The 20394-nt window shown below is 39.1% G+C and overlaps 1 protein-coding gene across 1 annotated transcript in view; it reads left to right on the top strand.

Annotated features, from left to right (window-relative positions):
- The window catches only part of LOC109930350 (putative deoxyribonuclease TATDN3), a 94488-nt gene extending 74100 nt beyond the window's left edge, over positions 1–20388 (top strand). Inside the window, exons 4-6 of the mRNA XM_048601322.1 lie at positions 3780–3864; positions 5067–5129; positions 13138–20388. Coding sequence (XP_048457279.1) covers positions 3780–3864; positions 5067–5129; positions 13138–13251 — 262 coding nt within the window. The 3' untranslated portion in view covers positions 13252–20388. The remainder of the gene's footprint in view (positions 1–3779; positions 3865–5066; positions 5130–13137) is intronic.
- Positions 20389–20394: the final 6 nt, after the last annotated feature.

Raw genomic sequence — 20394 nt, 5'->3', positions numbered from 1 at the left:
CTTTCTGATGAAGGATCTAGGCCCGAAACGTCAGCCTTCCTGCTCCTATGATGCTGCTTGGCCTGCTGTGTTCATCCAGCTGTACACCTTGTTATCTCAGATTTTCCAGCATCTGCAGTTCCTACTATCTCTGATACCATCCAGGATAAACCAGGTCTGATAGTAACACTTTAAATACTTAAACCCTACACCATTGTCTCACTATAGCAACAGTGTGTACAGTCTACATGTAACTTCAACAGCTCACCAAGGCTCCTAAGACAGGCCTTCCATACCTTTTGACCTCTAGCACCTAGATGGACAATAGTAGCCTATAAATGGGAACATCACCACCTGCAAGTTCCCTCCAAGCCACACGTGACCCTGACTTGTCAGTATATTATTGTTCCTTCACCATTGCTGGGTAAAATTCCTGGAACTCTTATCCTTAACAATTTTTTGTGCAGAACAGTGAATGTACCAAAACCACATGGACTGCAGCAGTTCAATAAGCACTGTCAACACCCAACTTCTCTCGGACAATTAGGCATTGGTAATAACCTGTGAATGAATGTTTTAAAAAACTAGTATACATTTGCCTACAATTTAGTGCTGTTGTTGTCCAGCACCAACTGACCTCCTTCTGAGGAACCAGCACCAACTTGATTCACTCTGCATAGTATCAGGAATGATTGAAGGCACTGGATAGCGCAAAGGCTGTGAACCCTGACAACATTCTGGTGAGAGTACATTGAATGGGGCTACAGAGCTAGCAATGCTTCCATTCAAGCTGTTCCACTATAGCCATAACACAGGCATCTACTCAATAGTGTGGAAAATTGCACAGGTATCCTTGAAAAACAGGGCAAAACTCATCGTTAGTTGGAGACATTCTCAGTACAAAGCAAGATAGTTGTAGTTGTTGGAGATCAATCAAGAATATTGTTGCAGGAGTTTCTCGGGCTAATATCCTGGGCACAACCATCTTCAGTTACTTCATCAATGATCTTCCTGCCGTCATAAGGTCAGAAGTGAGGATGTTTGCTGATCGTTGCACAGTGCTTGATTGGCACTTCATCCATCACCTTCAACATTTTTTACTACCTTCACCACTGACACAGCGGCAGCAATGTGTCCCATCTGTACAGTGCACCACAGTAATTCATCAAGCCTCTTCTGATGACAACACCTTCCAAACCTGTGACCTCTGCCACTTGGATGAGCAATGACAGCTGATGTTTCACTTGAAAGTTTTCCTCACAATTTTGACTTGAAACTTGATCACTGTTCCATCACTGTCACTGTGTCAAAATTCTGAAATTTCCTTCTGAACAGTATTGTGGATCCCTACACCCCAGAAACTGCAGCGATTCAAGAAGGCAACTAATCATCTCCTCCTCCAAGGCAATTAAGAATGAACAATAAGTTCATGGCTGGCCAGTGATGCCCACATTCCATGAACAAATAGAAAAAGCTTTTCATCATTTTCAGTCTCCCAATATAATGATTAATAGGTTGCTCTACAAATTCCCCTCCACCCTGTGTTATCATGAATACCACATTTATGTGTATGGTGTTAAATTAATGGTGTGATCTAATCTCTCAGATACTTTCAAATGTTCTTTTACAGTTTCATTGTCTCATAGTTCCTCCCTACCCCATGTTACCACCAGTCCCACATTTTTATACCAGGCGCCTATCTAATTGTCTCCCCTAATGCCACAATTATAGTTAATTCTTTTATTGTTTTTCAGTCTTATAATTCATCCCACTGTATGTTATTCCCAATTGCATATTTTGTTATTTGCTCAATTTGCAGATGTAAACATTGACTCAAGTTCTTGTTTGACTATTCTAACTTCCGTGCAAAGAACAGCGCATATTGGTCATATCTGAACTTAGTGATGTTGATTGTTCAGAAACCTATATCATCGCTGTTAACAAATCCAGTTACTAAATCTAACAAAAAAATCTTAATATGATCTTAGTGGATACTTGGCCTGGTCAAAGGAGAAAAATTGCTTCTTTGATTTCAGACAAGAAAGAAATTTACTGATATGGTGAGTCAGGCAGAAGATTTTTGTGATATTCTGGCCGATTTTCCTGGCTGATATAATTTGTGTGCCATGATTACATTTCAAAATTTGGATGACTTTAGTTTGAACAGAAACAAATAGTATAATTGAATGGGTGAAAGCCCTGTGTGATGTGTATTGAACTAGAGATCGAAAGCAGTCAGATTTGATTGCTGGTTTATGATAAGTCATTGATTTAAACCAGAATGACAGTGAAACTAGTATTCCCAGGGTAGAAAGGAAGTATCTGATTTCTGCTGGAAAAACATTCATAAATAAATGTTGGGAGAGAACAGGACCAAACTTAGTTCTGATGCTCCTCTTCTAAACCTCACTGATAAATATTTCATATAAATGATTTTCATGGGCTGTAAACAGTCTGAACAAGTTTTCAAGCAGACTTAAAGGTTTTGAACTAACTTGTGTTTGTGAAAAACAAATGAAATAATTTGGCTTATTGTTAATATCTCTGACAGTTTTTATTTATTTATTTGAAGGATATTCCACTGTTGTTTCATAAGATATATTTTTTTAATGAAAGTACTAAAGCAGTTAAAACTAATTTTTATTATTTCTAATCATTCTTTCTGCCCATTCTTTCCAACATTAATCATATATCTATGGTATCGATCTTTTCGTGGTTGCAAACATCAATGATTACTGTTTTGGACAGCTTGTTCTCACAATTTCTTCATGTGCTGTTCCATTCTGTTGGCTGCCGTTTTGCACATTTTATGAAATTACATGTAGATTCACACTAACCTGTTAGGAAGATAGTACTTTCTCTTCAGTGCAGATAAAACCACCCATATGTTTCTGTCAGAACTTGCACGGTATTGAACAATGTCTGAAAAATATTTAAACTTGTACTGACTTGACGTGATTAACATTGCAAACAGATATAGTCACAGAACTTGTGTTGTTAAAATTACATTGTAGAAAAGTGAAGTAGGGAAACACCAGAAGAGAGAAAGCACTCCAAGCTTGCTTTTAACACCAAGATCAAAGTAGTCCTGTCTATTCATGGTGACACATCATTAATCATTTCTACTTTTCAGGTATATACCATATTACTATATGATCTGTAGACTCTCAGTATTTGATGGATTTTAAATTAGATGGCATCCAAGGTAAAGAAAACAGGTGCTTTCTAATAAATAATTTGCACCCAACATGACACTGCAGACTTATGCATTGACATGGTCAAACTTGTATCACATAGAGTAGTTGAGGCATTAACCATAGTTGCATTTAAGACAACACTGGGTTAATGCATAGGAGAGACCTCAATAGAAGAAAACCTTGATAGAGGAAAATTAGGTAAGATGGGAAAAGACTCATGTGAAGTATAAACACTGGCATAGACCAGTTAGGCTGAATGATCTGTTTTTGTGCTGTTAATTCTAGGTAACAATTCAATCATATGGAAGATTCACTCTTTGAATTAACCTGCAAATAATAGTGAACAACAGAACTCTGAGGTATTGTGTGACTGTTCTTGACTGGCCTGATAATACTGTTATAAAAAAAGATCATGTTTGAAACCGGCTAAACAACAGTTAGCTCTGTAAAAGTGCATTAAATGCAGGTTATGCCACTGTGAAGATTTCATGACTGAAACTGCTAAAAAACAGGAATATAATATTCCTTTTATTAACCTTCTTTGCTTCCTTTACATAGCTTATATTTCTCATTGACAAAATAACATTGAACATTTATTTTCAGATACTCAGGATTTGTGCTACCATGTCTTGGTGTTCATCCAGTGCAAGAAAATCCACCACAAGGACAGCGTGCAGCCACTTTGCAGGTAATCTCAAGGCAAAAACCTGTGTCATCTTTCAAGATTTAAGTGTGGAGTTTCATTGCTTTAGGTTTTGAATTGTTTTTGATAATATTAAAGATATCAGTTTTAAATTTAGAAAATTTTTTCTGTCTTTTTCCCTCTCTTAATCAGATCTTTATTTTTCTCACTTTTTTTTTGTCTGTTGTGATTTTTGAATTCATCAAATTGAATTCACCTTCCTCTGTAATCCTCCTGTTCATTTCTCAATCTTTTTATTTCATTGATACATGAATCACAAGAAGTTAGAATGCATATTAAGCAAGTGATTAGGATAGCAACTAGAATGTTGGCATTTATTGCAAGGAGAATGGAATATAAAGGTAGGAATGTTTTACCCAGTCTTGGCGAGACCACATCTGGGATAAGGTGTACAGTTTCAATCTCCTTATCTGGAAAAGAATATAATTGTTTTAAGAGCAGTTCAGAGAAGGTTCACAGGACTTGTTTCTGGGACGAAAGGCTTATCTTATAAAGATGGATTCATAGGTTGGGCCAATCCCGTTTGGATTTTAATAGAAGGAGAGATAATTTTCTTGAAACAAAGAAGATCCTGAGATGACTTGATCAGGTCGATACTGAGAGGATGTTTTCTCTTGTGGGTGACTAGAACTAGAGGATACAGTTTAATAATAAAAAGTCTCTTAGGACTAAGATTAGGAGAATTCTTTTTCTCTCTGGGGGTCATTAGTCTGTGGAATTCTCATTAGAAATTAGTGGAAGATAGGTCATTGAATTTATTCAAGACTGAGTTTGACAAATTTTGATTGGCAAGTGATTCAGAGTTATGGAAGAGGAGTAGGCAGAAAAGTAGAATTGAGACTCAGATTTATCATGATCTTATCAAATGGCAAAACACGCTTGAAGGATAAAATGCTCTACTCCTGTTCCTATGTGTTGTTTCTGAGATGTACTCTTTGCTCTGATGTTTGATAATGTCCTAAATGCCCTATTGCCCAAGTTGTGGTCATGCTATCAGAAGGTTCGTAGGCAAAATATATAAAACCTAGCAGTACAATTATAAGCCTAACTAATGGGCACACCATGAGATGCTGTTTGTACAAAATCCCATCCTTTGTCCTTGTGTTTGGTCAAAAACAAGCATTGATCTCATCTGTTCATTTTGGCTTGTTTGCTTCTATTTATCAAACTCATTTTCTCTCCTCCAGGATTTGCAGACTGCACTTCCACTAATAGAAAAATATAAAGAATATTTACTGGCAATTGGAGAGGTAATTTCATTTCAATATTTCAGATTTTCTATACTATTCATGAAACCTAGATCTTGGCAACAAGGAAAATCAGACAAAATCTATATTGTAGAGGTAAGAAATAAAAAGGGAAAGACAACATTGATGAGTCTAGTCTGTATGAACCCCAACAGTAGCTGGACGGTGGGACAGAGAAGAAATCAGGAGAATACAAAGGGCATGTAATAAATGCAGTACAGTAATCATGGGTGACTTTAATCTTTATGGAGATTGGGGTAGTCTGACTGGCAGAGGCAGCCATGAAGAAGAATTCATGGAGTGTATTTGGGACAGTTTCCTAGAACAATATGTTCCAACCATTGATCAGGCTGTTTTGGATCTGGTGATGCATAATTAGGCAGGTTTAATAAATGATGTCGGAATAAAAGAAGCAGTTGATCATAGTATGGCAGAATTTAGCATTGAGGGAGAGATTTGGATCAGAAACAACTGTGTTTAAATTAAATAAGGGTAATTATAAAGGAATGAGGGCCGAGTTGGCTGGAGTAGCTTAGCAGCAAAGATAGTTGAGGAACAATGGCAGACATTTAAGAAAATGATTAATGGCTTACAACAAAGATATATCCCAGCGAGGAAGAAGGACTCTATGAAAGGGATAAGCTAACCATGGTTAACCAGAGCAGTCAAAGAAAGCATCAAATTGAAAGAAAAAGCAATGTGGCAAAGATTAGTGGTAAGCCAGAGGATTGGGAAAGTTAAAAACCAAAATAAGACAACGAAAATAAGGGACAAAATAAACTTTGAAGGTAACCTTGCAAGCACTATCAAAACAGAAACATCCTTTAAATACACGAAGAGAGAAGCTAAAGTGAACATAGGCCCCTTAGAGAACAAAGCTGAGGAAATAATAATGGGGAATCATGAAACAAATATTCTGTATCAGTCTTCACAGTAGAAGACAAAAATGGCATTCTAACATTACTGAGGGGCAAAAAGAGGAGAGGAAATAAATACAATAACTATCATTCAAGAAAAATCACTAGGCAAACTAACTATAGATTGATAGGTGTCCTGGACCTGATGGGATACATCTACGATATTAAAGGATCTAAGTACAGAGATAGTGGATGCACTGGTAGTAATCTTTCAAGAATCCTTAAATGCTGGAAGAGTCCCAGTTGACTGGAAAACTGCCAATGTAATACCTTCATTTAAAAAGCAAAGGAGGCAAAAAACAGATTAACAATAAGCCAGTTAGTTGAACGTCTGTTCGAAAAATATTAGAATCCATTATAAAGGATGTAATAGCAGAATACTATCACCTGCAAGATTCCCTCCACACCACTCATCATTCTCTTTTGAAACAATATTTACTGTCGCTGGGTCGATATCCTGAATTCCCTTCTTCATAGCATTATGGATATTCCTACAACCTGAAGACTCCAGCAATTCAAGAAAGCAGCTCACCATCACCTTCACTAAGATAATGGATAGGCAATAAATGCTGTGCTGTCCAGTGATGTCCATGCCTCATGAATGAATAAAGTAAAAGTAAAACATACAGACCATACCTGAGTAAATCATACAGGCCAGATTCACTGGTGATTTACTTCAGAATAATTTTCTACAGCATCTTCAAATTATGTATGTAATTTGATTGTGTAATCCCATTGTGTAAATTTTATAGTCCTGTAATTTTAGGTCTTGAGACAACTGGATTTTGTTTTTGAAAAAGTGAGGTATTTTCATAAGTTGACATTTTGACGTGCTAAATGACATGCTACATATGCTGGAGAAGAGCAAATTGAATTTGGATCTTTGGATCCCATTGAGGTTTTTTTGTCATTTTAGTTCTTTAATAATCTAATTGATAGCAATTAGTGGTTATGATTATTCAATAACTCCATTATCATTGTATCATTGCAATTGATGGGATAGTAGAAAGCTAACTAGATGGATCAAAATCCTTTGACAACAAACAATTTCTATTTTTCTGTGAAAGCAGGACAGTGGCTTCCTTGCTTACTGATCATGATGAATAAGGCCAGGTTCTATATTTCATGGACAAAGTGTGTTTGTACATTTCGTACATCTACCCAGGCATTCACTCATTAACCAATACAGCAATTTACAAATACAGCTGTGTTATTCATTTGTATAGAGGGCTTCTTATTTATAATTTCAAGTTCCTCTGAGTATATTGCCTTCTGCTCCTTGTTATGTTCTGGCTGGAGACCGATAACTTGAAAATAAATTTTGAACTCTCAGCATTAACTGATAGAGTTCTACTATTACAACTGAGACAAGAAGAGTGCATGTCTGCTTCAGTCTTGCTACTCTACTGGTCTCACACATGCACACCAATCACAGACACCCTCATACACTCAGGCGCTGTCCCTCTCACACTTCATTCATTTGTGGGATGTGGACACCATTGGCTGGGCCAACATTTATTGCCCATCCCTAATTGCTGGTCACGTGTAGGCCAGACTGGGTAAGGATAGCAGATTTCCTTCCCTAGAGGACATTAGTGAAGCTTTCAGGAAGAAAACACTTTTGGCCATTAATGATTAATTCTTGAAAGAAAGAAGTATGTCAGGAATGTTCAGATGGCTGGCATCCTGGCAGATATCGACAAGTCGTGAAACACGTACAATTTTCTCTGGGATCTTTGCAGATCCGGAAATAGCAAGACAGATTCCCTCAAGGTTCTTAAAAGAGCAGCTCGATCAATGGTCCATGTATCATACCAGATGTACAAGAAAGGTTTTTTTTGTCAGAAACAGGAGAGCTGAGCTAACGGGAAGCTTATTTTCTTCAACAGTTTGGACACCAACTCCCCCTATACCCAAAATATTGATCAAACAGAAACCAACTCTCTGGTAGGCAGGTGGTCTCCCACAAACATGTCTAGCAATTAGCTGAAATCATATCGTTTCCTAGAAATGTCTTATGTCCAAAATGTCTTGATGTCCAAAATGAACCTTTTAGAAAAGAACAAGCCAGGTATTCATAGAACTGGAAATAAATCAATTTTTCCACAATCCTTCAAATCTCAAGTGCTCAAAAATTATTAAATATAAAGCTGCCGTAACATTAACCACAAGGTTTCGTGTTCTAAACTAAATATTTTACTCATCAACAGCTAAATAAAAGTAAGTTAAACTAACATAACATTATATTGTGTAAAAGCAAATGCTTTAGACCCCAATTTCTAAATTGTGTACTCCATGATTTACTTTAATTTCAACCCAAGAGTACCCCTACACTTTACAGGATCTTGAGGGTTCCTTCACTTCTGAGAACAAACTAAGGTGTGCCTCAGCTTTCGGGAATTGTTGACTATCCTCAGTATTCACTCGATTGCCTGAGGTATGATATTTCTTGCGTCCTTCGACTTGCTTCCAATTAGGTGACCCTTTAATTCTCCTTCAACACTGTCCATGCTTGTGGACAGCCCAGCTCAAGCAAGGGCCTCACTGCACCTTGCTTATGTCTCCAAATCAAAGATCACCCTCTGTTACTGGTCTATGGTTCCTAGCACATTGCCTTTCTGCTGGTCTGAAAGTCACTTCCAGGCTACCCAGACTCAAGTTTTCTTGTGACAAATCACGGATAAAGTCCAAAACCAAAATGTGTTACCTACAATATATCTTTGCAACATGACACACCAGGAATAGACATTTCTGCTGATTATCCCTAATTTCCCAATCTTCCCTTTGTTTGGGAAAATCACATGGATAATTTAAACCCCTACTGAGATAAGTCTAGACATCCTGTCTTCATAATAAAACTCAGAAAGCATCACCCATTGTTTAGTATTTATCACTTCTAATTCTGATCTTATTAAATAAATATAAGCCAACCTTTGAATTGCAATTGCTACCTATCTATTTATCAGTTTATTCATCTATGAGTTTTCATTTTTCACGTTTAAAAATGTTAATCCCAAAGTTGAAAGTAATATTACTAAAGTATATGAATCATGAAATTGCATATTTTTTTAATTCTCCTTTAATCTTACCCTTCATGTGAACTCTCCCACCCATTTTCACATCTATGTCCTTAGCCCTACTATCTCCCATGACCCGACATTCCCACATGTTAGTCACCCACAGGGTCATATCTGAACACTTCTTTGTATCGCTCTCTACCTCCAACCCCCTCCCAACTATACCATCTTTTGTATACACGCTTGGAAAAAAGATCTTTCCTAATTTGCTTATAACTGCATTTTCAAAAAAAAAAAACAACCCACAACTGCTCCATCATTCAAACGACCACCTCATCTCCAACGTCCACTTTCTCTCCAAAGTTTTTAGGCATATTGTCACCTGCTAAATCATGCTTTTCAGAGACTCAGTAAGTTTGAACCCTCTAGTAGGTTACCTTCAGCACCTGCCATTGTATTGAAATAGCTCTTAGCAAAGTGACAGATGTTATCCTGTGTGTTTGTGACAAAGTAAACTGTACTTTCTTGATTCTTCTCAGTATAAGTCAATACAGTTTCAAAAACAGGTAACAGGGCAGGGAGTAAAGAAACATTAAGGAATCCAACTTCAGATACAGCAGGAAATGGCAAAGCTGTAAGTATATTGATTAAACTAAAAGAGAGAAATAGCAAACAGATGAATAAACCATCAGTGCTTGAGGGACAGTTTAGAGTGTATGGCCCCAATAGCATAAAGAATAAATTAAATAAGCTGCAGGCACGAATTCAAATTGGAGATTTTGATGTCGTAGCTATTACTGAGATATGGCTGCAGCACGGTCATGATTGGGAACTAAATATGCCAGGTTATAGGTTTACAGGGCGGATAGGGAAAATGGCAGAAGGGGTGGAGTAGCCTTACTGATTAGAAACAAAACCATTTCAGTGGTGTGGGAGGCCATAATGAGGGAAAAGTATCCAGTGGAAACCTTATGGATGGAACCAAGGAATAATAAAGGATCTAAAACTGTAATAGGTGTTGCATATAGACCCTTTCGGTAGTAACTCTGAAGTACTTGATTGTATAAATGCAGAAGTTAGGCAAGTGTGTAGCAAAGCCAGTGTAGTATAAATGGGGAGTTTTGACTTGAACATAAATTGGGAGAGGTAGAAGTAGCTGTCAGAAAGGTAGTGAATTTCTGGAGTGTGTCTGGATTAGTTCCCTACAGCAACATGTCCTCAATGCAACAAAGGGGCCAGCAATATTGGATTTAGTAATGAGTAATGAGGCAGATTTAATTAGTAACCTAATTATGCATGAATTTTTATCAAATAGTGATTATAACATGATTGAGTTCAATGTAGCATTTGAAAGTGAAAAGCATGAGTCAGCTACTGGAATTTTAGATTTAGGTAAGGCAGACTTTAAGAAGGTGAGACAGACTGTCCACAGTAAACTAGGAAAATCTGCCAATGGCTAAAACAATTGAAGAATGGAGGATGTTTAAAGAAATATTTAATACAATACAGAACCAGTTTATATACCTGAAAGGGAAAGCTGTACTTCACGGGAAAAAAACCTATGCCAACTAAATAGATAAGGACAGTATACAACTAAAAGGAAGACTTCCAAAAATGGAATAAACACAGATTTGCCAAATGGGCAAGATAGAAAGACCAGCAAAGGGCCACAAAGAGGGGGAGGCGATGGCCTAGTGGTATTATCGCTGGACTGTTAATCCAGAGACCCAGATAACATTCTGGGGACCTGGGTTTGAATCCCGCCATGGCAGATGGTGGAATTTGAATTTGATAAATATCTAGAATTAAGAATCTAATGATGACCGTGAATCCATTGTCAATTGTCGTAAAAACCCATCTGGTTCACTAAAGTCCTTTAGGGAAGGAAACTGCCACTCTTACCCGGCCTGGCCTACATGTGACCCCAGACCCACAGCAACGTGGTTGACTCTTAACTGCCCTCTGGGCAATTAGGGATGGGCAATAAATGCTGCCTAGCCAGCGACGCCCTCATCCCGTGAATGAATTTTAAAAAAAGCTTGTAAGAACTACTGATAGGGATTATAAAAGGAAACCTGCAAAGAACCCTACTTTAATCATGCTTTGGGAAGAATGTTGTGAAACTGGAAAGGGTTCAGAAAAGATTTGCAAGGATGTTGCCAGGATGGAAGGGTTTGACCTTTGGGAGAGGCTGAATTGGTTGGGACTATTTTCCCTGGAGTGTCTGAGGCTGAGGGGTGACCTTATGGAGGTTTATAAAATCATGAGGGGTATGGATAGGGTGAATAGTCAAGGTCTTTTCCCTGGCATGGGGGAGTCCAAAACTAGAGGGCATAGGTTTAAGGTGAGAAGGAAAAGATTTAAAAGGGTCCCAAGGGGCAACTTTTTCATGTAGAGGATAGTGCGTGTAAGGAATGAGCTTCCAGAGGAAGTGGTGGAGGCTGGTACAATTATAACATTTAAAAGGCATCTGTATGGGAATATGAATAGGAAGGGTTTAGAGGGATGTGGGCCAAATGCTGGAAAGTGGGACTAGATTAACATAGATATCTGGTCGTCATCGATGAGTTGGACCGAAGGGTCTGTTTCCGTCCTGTACAGCCGTATGACTCTATGACCTTCCTAGTTAATTGGTTGCAGCGAGGTAATTTTAAAGGATCACATCTCTTGTGGATGCCGGACTAAATGTTTTAAAATAAGCCAATTAAACCTGGCATTTTTGAGTTAACGGAATACTGAGTTTATTAGTAACTCTCACACACAATTCAATTGAAATGAGAGGTGAGTCCAAAAAAGAAAAGTAGATGATGAGGATATTTAGCGTTTACATTGGGTGATACCAGTAGTGCTGAGTTTGGTTGGTGAAACTGTTGACCCCAGAAAACATTGAGGAGCCAAAAAGGGATTACACAGGCTGGAGAACCATGAAACCCCTCTTTGAGTCTCCAGCAGACTGTTGGGGAAACAGTCCAGGGAAACATCAAGGGGTTCTTTATCCTCAAAGGTGTTCAGAAGACAAGAGAGAGAGCAATGGGGACAACTGTCCAAATTCCAAAAAAGTCTGCAGAATCCACTCCTGCTGCAGATGATGGGGGTCAGTGTTGAGGTGGACCACCGGGAGGTGAGCAGCTGCCAAAGCTCGTTGTTTGAGTCGGAAGCCTCCAAAATAATCTTCTGGTCCAGAGTCTGCACTGTGGAGCAGGATGAGAAGTGTTCACAATGGCTCATTAATGTCACCTCAGTCTGACATCCTGAGGATCAGCAAATCCTTTTATGCCAGATTGTATGACATGAAGCCCACAGACAACGCAGCATCCCAGTCATTTCTGTCCTCTATCAGTCTGTTCTGATCAGGATGCTGTATGGGACCTTTTCAGGGGCCTTGGTAAAACTCATGTGGACTGCATCAAATGTGCTATTCTTATCAAACCTTCTTGTTATCGCTTCAAAATTTTCAATTAGATTATTCATTTATTTGCCTCAAAAATTCAAGCATGGAGCTCTTGTGATACTGTGGTCGTGTCCCTACCTCTTGGCCAGGAGGCCTGGGTTCAAGTCCCACCTGCTCCAAAGGTGTATGATAACATTTCTGAACAGGTTGATTGGAAAATATCTAAAAAGTCCATGCTGACTGTTCTTGATTAGCCAGTACCTTTTTAAAAGATTGCTAACACCAACCTTAAGGACTTTTCTCCAATAATCTGTTGTCAGTAAGATTAAGTTGATTGGCTATAATTCTCACTCAATCCTTTCTCCATCTTTTAAGCAATGGTATATTGTTAGCAGTGTTCCATTCCTCTGGCATGATTGTCCTGCAGAAAATTGGAAAATAATGCTCAAAGCAGATGATGGACGTAATAGTTGGACGTTGGTAGATTGTAGGTACCTAAAAAGTTCATAGCTAAAAGCATTAAATACTGAAGCTCAAATTTGTGAACACTCTTGTAAAGTGAAGCCACATCAGAATTGATGGACTGAAAAATATTGTTTTATCTCATTTTCCGTTGATAGATTAATATGTGTACCTTGAATGTGTAATTATGCATCAAAGATCTCATACTTTGTATTTTATTCCAGGTTGGATTGGACTTCACGCCGCGAATTGCCTGCACTGAGGCACAGAAAAATGAACAGAGAAAGGTCTTCATTGAACAGATTGAAATTGCAAAGCAACTGGATTTACCTTTGTAATGTAGAACTTTATTTCTGTGAGAACTGAGAGATGGGGTATAGGAAAGTCCAAGCTACCTGCTAACTATTCATGGCAGGAAAAGATGATTGTACAGGCTGACAATTCAAATTTATCAGCTGTTTGATATTACAACTATGTGGTTAATAGTATAATGAAACAAACTATTTATTTTTCCAAACTCTCCCATCTATTTTCTTACCACTGTTAGTAATAATGCTATAGTACTTACATTGTGCCTCATCAAGTTGCAGTTTTCTTTGAACAGATACATAATATAATCATGCCTCAGAATTTGTACGATGAAGTTGTTTGCTGAAGAAGCCAGGTATACTTTAGAGCCATAATTCCTAGTTTGAGGAATTATTAAAATTAGAGACCTCATTATACAATTTGCTGGATTCCATGCACCTCCAGCTAAAAGGTGAAGGGAACCTGTTGAGGGGAACACTGGTCACCCTGCAGCCATTAAATGGCCAATTGAACTGTGTCCCAAAGTGCTGGAGAAAAACCTGCCTTTGATTGGTTGATAGCTTCTGAAACCAGACTTTCTGATCCAGGAGTTGTAGAAGTCTCACCTTCACTTGTTAACAGATAATTGCCCTTCAGCCCTTTTGGATCAGAAGTCACACCTGAATCAGAGGCTGGGAGCTCTTCAACACTTAGGGACAGAGGTGTGCAGCATTGGATCAGGTTTTGGGGCACTGTTTGGGGACACACTGGGTCTCATGCTGGCAGGCCAAAGAAAGAGACTGGGGTTTGTGCAGGCATGGGGGATTGTCAACCTGGGATGGGGGTATTATGTTACACCAAAGGGTGACCTCTGATGGAACCAGGGACCAGTTAAGAAGGGCCGTGCCTGACCCTTCCCCATGCAAGGAAATCTGTTGGTGTGTCTGCTTGGCATGGCTTTCTTCTGCTGCCAGTTAAATCCTGGAAATGGTAGGATGAGGCACTCGAGTGAGCTTTAATTATCCATTTAGGAACTTCAGTTGGTCCACTGGCAGATGAGTTTCCTGATGCCAGCCACATCACTGGTATAATTACTTTGGCGGCATAGGCAGGAAGGTGGTGGGCAAGCTCCATTCTGCATTTTAGAGTCCTCTACCTTCAAAGTGATTGGCAGGGTGGTGATAAATGCAGCTCTTTATGATCTGCACCTTTGTGGACCAGAAATTTCTGAATTAGCCAGTTTATCCTGGGGTTCCACAAAACATCATATGGAGTGATGTACTACAGTAGTAGTTTTATTCAGCTTCAAATGCCAATACACAGGATTCTAAATTCTAAACCCATCGTAAATTGCACTGTTTAAAAGTTGTTCACCTATTTATCAAAATAGAAATAATGGTCAAAGAGGCAGTGCTTACTGAAATGTCTTGTAGAACCTTTCAGTGCATCTTAGGAGATAAAGCAGCTATTGTAAAACATAATGTTAAAGTTATTTTCAGAAAGCCTGCTCCCTATTTTATTTCAAGGTAATTATTAAATAAGATTTAAAGGCTGCATAATAGTGATGGATAGTTAAACAACTAACGGAAGAAGGAGGCCCCATGAACACCCCCATCCCTAATGTTGATGAAGCCTGCACATGAGCACAAAAGATTAAGTTAAAATGTTAGCAACCCTCTTCAGCCAGAAGGTACAAGTAGATCCATCTTGACCTCCACCTGATGCCCACACCATCATGGATGCCAAACATGGGCCAATTTGATTCACTTCACATGATATCAACAAATGGTTTAATGCAATGGATACATGGAGCAAAAGGTGTGGACCCTGATAACATCCTGGCTTAAGATCTGTGCTCCTGAACTGCCTTGTCCCTAATCAAGCTCTTCCGGCACTGCTACAATATTGGCATACATCAAGAGAAATGAAAAATTGCCCAGACAAGAACAGGATAAAACCAATCTTTCCAACTACCACTCTTATCACTGTATCAATTATTCTCAATTATAAGAAAAGTACAGAGCGATATGGCGTACTGCGCTATCAAGCACGTAATAACCTTTTCACTGACTCTGCGAGACTACCTGGCTCCAGACTTCCATAGACCAGTGGTAAACAAGATCAAAGCTGAATTCCAGAGTGCGGTGAAAGTGTTCACCCCTGATGTCAAGGCATCAAGAATCCCAAGTAAAATTGAAATGAGAGGAAATCGGGATAAAACCTTCCATTGACTGGAGTTGTTTCTAGCACAAAGAAGGATTCTTATAATTGTTGAAGACAATGTATCTCAACTTCAGAACATTGCTGCTTGAGTTCGTTAGTAATGTCCTAGGATCAGTCATTTTTGACAGCTTCATCGATTACCTTACCTCCATTATGAAGTTGGAAGTCAGGATGTCTGCTAATGCTTGCCTCGTGTTCAGTTTCATTCACTGCTCCTCAGTTAATGAAGTTGCCCATGACTATTTGCAGCAAGACCTCGACAATTTGGGCTTCAAAGTGGCAAGTGACATTCATGCTATACAAATGCCAGGCAAGATCCGGTCGAGGAGGTGTACAAGTTGGAAAATTCCCCTTCAGGGCCCAAAAAGGAATTGGATAAGTGCCTAAAAATAAATGCTGTTATAGAAGAAGTGGACTGGGGAAGTCAGACTAGCCATGTTGTTCTTGCAGTGATCTGGCATGAAGACAAATGGACACAATAAAGGCAACACGCTTGCACCTGGTAACAAGATGGAATTTCTGATGCACGACCACCTGAGTCCGCAAAGGTACAAGGACATCATTTCCAGCTGGGCAATGTGAGTCCTAGATGGGACGTGAGACATTTGTTAATTCGTAACATGACAGCTGAGCGGAGAGAGCGTAAGAGAGACAGCTCAAGAGGGAGAGGTGGTGGTAAAACCCAAGGAAAGCCACTGGAGTCTTGAGTATGTTGCGGTCAGGTGATGGGGGCTCCCACGTTCCCTCCATCTTCCCATTGTAGGTTGCTGCAGTCCTACTCCTAGCCTACATTGCAAATAAACTTTCCATTTTATAGACTAATTCTAACATCCTACCCCTGACAACACCCCCCCTAGACACTGCACCCAGGAGGTTGGAGGCCAAATCAGCTGTTATGACTGGATATGTTCCTGCACTGACCACCAGTCTTAGTTCGTATGTTGGAAGCATCTGGAGCAAATGAAGAGGCTTTCCCTTTTAAAAGTGACTTGTGGATTTATTTACATATGAACAGATGAATCAGGAGCAGAAGCTATTCAGCCTTCAAGCCTGCTCTGCCATTAAGTGAGGTCATGGTTAATCTGTTAACCTGTTTGTGCCTTATTTACTTCTCTTTTTGAAAATAAGTGCAAGTCAGTATTTCAGAGTTTGTCTGACTGCTGCAAGATGTGTGAGAGTAAAATAATGTTATTTTGTCAGTCTAAGACGTTAGTGCAAAGGATTGTATAGAAAAATAATTTACCTATTTTATCTTGACATTATTATTTAAAGTGCGTTTGATGCAGATTTTATTAGAATTGGTCAGCATAGGAGAAATTAAGGTTGAGGGAATAAGGCACCTGAAACATTATTAGTATCATGGTCCATTATTTCTCTCCCAGGCCACCATTTCCACCATTGTCTTCTCAAGTGTAATTAGGGATGGGCAATAAATGCTAGTCTTGGCAGAGAAGTCCAGAGCCAGTGAATCATTGCCTTTTAAAAATGGCTTCCTCTTGTACATGATCTACATGCTGAAGAAAGAGGAGCAATTTGAGATCGTAAGGAAAGTCAGTTTAATCATGTAGTGCCACAGGAGAGTCAGACCACTCCACCACTACAAATCCAGCATTATCTGTAAATGAAGGCTACATTCTGAGATATTTCCCAGAATCCTTATCTCAAGTTACCACTCTCTAGATAGTCCGTACATTCTCACATTCCGATCACTTAATCTGAACTATCAACAACTTCTCTTCCCCAGCACTCCTTCCAACGCTATAGCAAAAATGCTGTCCCCTCCACACTTCAGCTCAGTTCTGATGAGGAGTCGTTTAGACTGAGGATGTTCTCTTGCTCTCTCTCTCTCCCTGGTTGCAGCCTGACCTGCTGTGATCTCCAGTATTTGTTGTTTTCAGTACAGATTCCAGCAACTGCAATAATTTGCCTCTAGTCCATGCAACCTACCTCTTTCAGTATCCTTTAGTTAGCCCTCCTAATATTTCCTTCATCTCTTTTGATTAGACATATGTAGAGTCCTGTGAAGTGAATTTCTTCATTAAGTATGTTAATTAATGAAAATGTCTGTTCAATCATGAAACTTTGAGCATTATTTGACTGTCTCATCTCACAAGGATTTGTTTCCTCTCAAATTCTAAATGATCTATCTTTAAAATCCTTGTTCCTTACCTTGCTATAGCATGTGATCCTGTGATATAACACCTGTTTCCCAATGTCAGAATACAAAACCAAACACCAATTCAAATGATTTCTTACAACATCTTTCACAAGTCATCATTTGTTCTGTCACAGTGGGTATCCCTCATGGCCATTGTTATTGCAAATAATTATGGCCCTGGTGATGGAATTGACAACTTTCATTAGGTTCCCAGGTCCTGGGTGGGCATGAGAGAGCTTGACTCTGCATCGTGAGGTCCTTAGCAGGGTCTGCTGCTGCTTCTACCAGGAGATATTGGAGTGCTGTTATATGCTGGTGCCATGAGGGAATGCAGCTTACTAGGAATCTCCATTGATGCTCAGAAAGATTTTGATTTCAGGCACTTAGTCCATTAACAGACTTTGTGAAAGATAAAGTTCTTGGGAGACAGTCAATCAAATATCCTGTGAGTTCCTTTGTATCACCTACACATGCATTGAAATAACATGGAAGTTAAGTGTGTCCTATTTCATTTTGCCAGGGAATGTTGTTTGGATACATTTTTGCTGATTAGTTCTGCTTGGTTTTTACCAAGAAAGTGCTGATAAATCAGTGGCAATTAAATCATCTGATGTAAAGCCACATACACTGAGAAAGCATTGACATTGCAACGCATCCAGTGATTTTTGGCGCAGTCATTATGATTGATGTTAACCCAGCGCTCGATATACTTAATTCAATTTTGAAGATCATAGGGGTGATTTTGACTTTGGAAAAATCAAAAGTGATGGTCTAATACCTGTTTTCCATTGTCTCTAAACTCAAATTTACAGCACATAATCAAAGTTACCATGAGGTGTTCATTTCAAATGGCTGCTTCCAAAGTAATGGTGCCTGCAACATTGGTGGAAGCTTATAGCACCACTGTAAAATGTTTGAATTTAATTTGGCAGTGTTTCCTATCATGCATTTCTCCAGGATATGATGATTTCCAGCCTGGGCATTAAAAGAAATAGATAAGAAATTTGCAGATGCCTTAATAATAATCTTGAAAAGATGCCTTGATTTCAGAATTGTGCCATTGGGTTGAAAAAATTGCCAACATTTCCCCATTATCAAAGAAACATGAGAAAGAGGATCAACTAACTACAAGTCTGTTTGTCTAACATCAGTTGTGGAGAAGATATAAGAATCTGTCATTAGGAACAGAGTGATTGGGCACTTGAGAAGATTTGAGTGGGCTAGAGATAGCATGGATTTCTAATGAGTAAATTGTATCTGACTGATTTTATTAATTTTTTTAATGTTATTAAAGTGGTAGGGAAGGCTTGGCCATCGATCCTATCTGTATGAAGTTTCAGAAGGCACTTGATAACGGCACAGAGAAAAGTTTTATGAGCAAAACTGAAAGCATACCAGATTGCTGGTAGCCACTCCATATCTTGGAAATTGGTTAGGATGTAGGAGAGAGAGAGCAGAAATAACAGTTGGTTATTCTGATTGGTGAGTTGCAACATATGGTGTTTCCTGGGGATGTATATTGCACAATGATTTGGATGAACTGATAAAAACATATATCAAAGTTTGCAGGTGACATTTCAATTGGGAGAAAAAATAAGTAGTACAGTTGACAGCAGGAAACTAAATAGTGAATAGAAAAAATGAATGGGCAGAACTGTGACAAATGGGATTCATTGTGGGAGTACGTCCTGTTTGATTCTTAAGAGACAAAATGATATTTTCTACATCCTAACCAATTGTAAAAAAACTCTAAGGACTCTAGAGAAGTAGAGATTTGAATGTCCTTGCATAGAAATCACTGCAACTTTTTGAATAGAATCAAAAAGATTATTGGAATCTTGGCCTTTATTTCAGGGGTCTTGAATACAAATGAGTATAAGTTATGGTTAAGTTATGCAGAGCTTTGGGCATATCCCATGTGCAGTAATTCAGTCAGCTTTAGGCACTTCACAGCAGGAATAAGATGTCAGCCTTGTTGGGGATGTAAGGCAATACTAATACTAAGGCAATAAATGTTAATTTACAAGGTTGTATAAACTTTTCTTATATTTGCTTTACTGTTGAAGAATGAGAGGTGATCGAATGTTGGCTGAATTTTCTGAGGAATGGCAATATCACATGTTACCACTCCACCCCTTTTTTACAAAAGGAGGGAGCTCTATATTACTGACAGGAGATTCCGAACAGGGCTCCTTCAGGAATACGGAGTTGTATTTCCATTCTGACAGTTTTCTCATAATGCAGAACTGTCAAGGGAAGGCAAACCATGCCCTCCTCCTTCCCCTTTTACAAAGCAGTCATCTGTAGTATTCTAAGGTTAAAATGTTCGGGATCACAGACAGCCACTTTGACAGCTGTTGTAAAATGGTAAATTCAGAAGGTAAGTGTGAGGTTAGGTGCCCGGAGAGTAGGGCACCATATGGGTAGGGGATAGGGTAAGAAGTAAGGAAGGTGCTAGTGTGCCGTGTAAAAAGGGTGCCAACAGGATAAGTTGCCTTCTGGATAGCGGGTATAGGTGCAAGAAGGTAGGGTAGCAGGTGGGCAGGATACCATCGGTAGGGTTTAGAGTGGAAGAAGGTAGGGATCTAGGTAACTGATGGAGTGTTTAGAGTCAGTCAAAGTGGGTGGGAGAAGTCACATCCAGCAGGGGAGGGTGGCCAATCAGGTCAGGAGTGGGGGAAAGCAATTCAGGTCCTAGGGAGCAGAGGCAGATTGGATCCAGAGCAGGGAAAGGACAGCCATACGAGGTGTAGGGCAATCAGATCTGGAACAGATGACTTGGATCAGCTCCCAGGGGATGAAGGAGGTCTGG

Source organism: Rhincodon typus, chromosome 9 (genome assembly GCF_021869965.1).
Source record: "Rhincodon typus isolate 14 chromosome 9, sRhiTyp1.1, whole genome shotgun sequence".
Taxonomy (NCBI): Eukaryota; Metazoa; Chordata; class Chondrichthyes; order Orectolobiformes; family Rhincodontidae; genus Rhincodon; species Rhincodon typus.
The sequence above is the reverse complement of the archived record's forward strand: the minus strand, read 5'-3'. Positions and strand labels throughout refer to the sequence as shown.